Genomic DNA, 2,402 nt, shown 5'->3' on the forward strand with positions numbered 1-2,402 from the left:
GTAAAATCCGCCGGCATCGATGTCTGGTGTTCGCTCCGCGACAGGGGTGGAGAAGCAGTGCGGGCGCCGCGCCTCTCGCCGAGAAAACCTCGACGCGAGTTCCCCACCCCCCTCTTCCCGGCCAACGCAAACTAGTTCGATAGGACGCTGGCCCCGGGCGCGGCCGAACTGGCCCAGGCGAGACTTTCACCGTGCGCCACGCCCATACGCTTCCGCAGTGCGTCGCATGAGGCACCGGTCCTCCCGCGGAGGGCTCAGAGGCCGCGGGCGCCCGTATTCCCCGCCCTTCCTCTGCCCGGCGCCCCCTGCCACTGGGGCGCGGGTCTGGAAGGTTCCCTGGATGCCCGAAACGCCGACTGCCGAATGAGTGGCCCGAGAGCAGAGCAACCGCTTGGGCACCGCCCGCCGCCCCCACACCACGCGCAGCCCACCCAGCACGCGATGCACCCGCAGGCGGTGGGGCATTTAATACGCTCTGGCTCCCAAGCAACACCGAAAGTAGCGAATGCTCTGCTGTGGCTCCGCGGGCGGAGGGCGGGGCAAAGAACGGCCAGAATGCTCCTTATGACTGCGCACGCGCAGCGAGCCGAGTGGGAGAACATGCGCAAGGCGCCATCGCGCTGGACCATGTATTCTTGAGCCGGTGATCGCCCGGCAATATATACGTTATAGCGGGCTGGCGCAGCAGTGTCCGTCCGCTCGGACTGCCGGGGGGACAGCCTGTTGAGGGGGCGGGGCTCCTCTACGATGGCGGCGGCGGGCGCCATCGACCTCGCTAGGACACGGCGCAGCCAACAGGAGCAACGCAATGTGCCTTTGCGACGTTGCACCAGTTTCGTTTCTCCTGCGCGCGACTGCTGAACCGTTTTTGGAGTCTCTTGGCCCACCGACGAGGCGCTAACGCTGGGCCGGATCGTGGGGGAGTCTTTTGCCTCCTCGCCCGGCGTTCCGCAGCGCCAGGCGGAGGCGATAGCACCCACGATACGCGCTGGCATGTCTCAAGATGCTCCCGGCGCTTCTTTCGCAAACTCTTCAGCCAACCTCGCTGTGGGGGACGCCAGTATGTCTAAAAAAAATGAAATTAACAGGCAGGCGCGCACATCAACGAATCAGGCTGATGGTGGAGCTCCCCGTGCAGCAAAGCACGCTATCCGTCGCTCTGTTTGGGCCCCGTTTGCAATGCACTGAGGGGTGGTAGCGGGTCCGTAAACACAGCCGCCCCCCACCCCACCTCACGGGTGCCTGTCTGTCCCCAAACGAAAGGACGGCACAGTCAGACTTCGCTACACGCTCAACGGAGCCATCGGATCATAGGGTATAGTGCGCATTGGATTTGGACGCCGCCCGCAGCATGCGGGCCCTGTGCTTACGGACCGGCGGCGGTGTCTTCGCCAAGCTTGCGTGCCTTAAGTTAAGGGACGCAGCAGCATGGACAACGTCAAGCCACTGATGCTCGTGCGCCCATCCGCCGCCAGAAGGAGGGCCAAGCGTATGGGGCGGGTGAGCGGGAAAAGCACCCGAGCGTGGCGCCCCAACTCCCCTCCATTGGCGCGTGTCCGCAGATAGCATCGGGTGCCGCGCATCGGCAAAACGCCCTCAAGCAAGAAAAGGCAAGCCTCCTCTCTAACGCCCCCCCTCCCCCCCCAAAAAAAAAAAGATTCCAACTGAAGTGCCTGCAATGGCGCTGGCGGAGAAAATTTGGAACCCTTCTAGCCACGTCAAATTCGACGGCGAAGCTGCCTCGCACAGGGGCTTGAACTCAACGAAGGCCCTTTGCAGGAAGCAAAGCGTCTCACATTTACGCTTCCACCTTGTCGTAGGCATCGCTTGCGTCTTCCCCAGCCGTGCCGTTGCAGCGGTGATAGTTTCCACGCCTGGAAGCCACCCCCACGCAATGGGTGGATAAAAACTCCCAAAAGTAGCGGTGGGCGGCCCTCCGCTAAGGCGACACCGCCCACGCGCAGCATGGGGCGAGCCGTGCCGTTGGGTGCCGAGTAGCGTGGGCTTCGCCTTCGCCGCACTTGGTTGCACGTCGTCTTTGTTTTATTTGCCCAATCCAAAATGCAGCCCAAGGCTTGCTACGGCCTGGTCTCGATGGGGCCTTTGCCTCGGGCTAGCGCGCCGAATGCGAGGCCGCCGGCGAAGAAGGGGTGCGCGAGGATGGGGGCGCCCACCAGCTTTTTACTGGGGCTGTTAGCGGCAAAGGTGCAAAGCCGTGGGCTAAAAGCTGGCTACCGTGGGGCACCGCAGGTGAGCCGAGAAAGGGGCGGAGAAGGTCTCGTGTATACGGGCCCTCGGCGGGCGGCGGGAAAGGAGGCCCGCCACCCAACAGATCAGGTGCAAATCCGCCTTGCGCTGTTTGATTGCGGCGAATACAAAACTGCAACCATCTGAATAGGAGG

The 2,402-nt window shown here is 63.3% G+C and overlaps 2 protein-coding genes across 2 annotated transcripts; one reads left to right on the top strand and one right to left on the bottom strand.

The window, feature by feature from the left end:
• Positions 1-254: 254 nt before the first annotated feature.
• On the bottom strand, positions 255-995 carry TraAM80_10426 (uncharacterized protein; the record flags this gene model as incomplete). Its single annotated transcript, XM_029387044.1, has 1 exon — positions 255-995. The coding sequence occupies one exon, from the start codon at positions 993-995 to the stop codon at positions 255-257; it is 741 nt and encodes a 246-aa protein (XP_029233099.1).
• Positions 996-2,061: 1,066 nt separating this feature from the next.
• On the top strand, positions 2,062-2,394 carry TraAM80_10427 (uncharacterized protein; the record flags this gene model as incomplete). Its single annotated transcript, XM_029387045.1, has 1 exon — positions 2,062-2,394. The coding sequence occupies one exon, from the start codon at positions 2,062-2,064 to the stop codon at positions 2,392-2,394; it is 333 nt and encodes a 110-aa protein (XP_029233100.1).
• Positions 2,395-2,402: the final 8 nt, after the last annotated feature.

Source organism: Trypanosoma rangeli, assembly GCF_003719475.1.
Source record: "Trypanosoma rangeli strain AM80 chromosome Unknown Tra_15.4_contig_00960, whole genome shotgun sequence".
In the NCBI taxonomy this organism is placed as follows: domain Eukaryota; phylum Euglenozoa; class Kinetoplastea; order Trypanosomatida; family Trypanosomatidae; genus Trypanosoma; species Trypanosoma rangeli.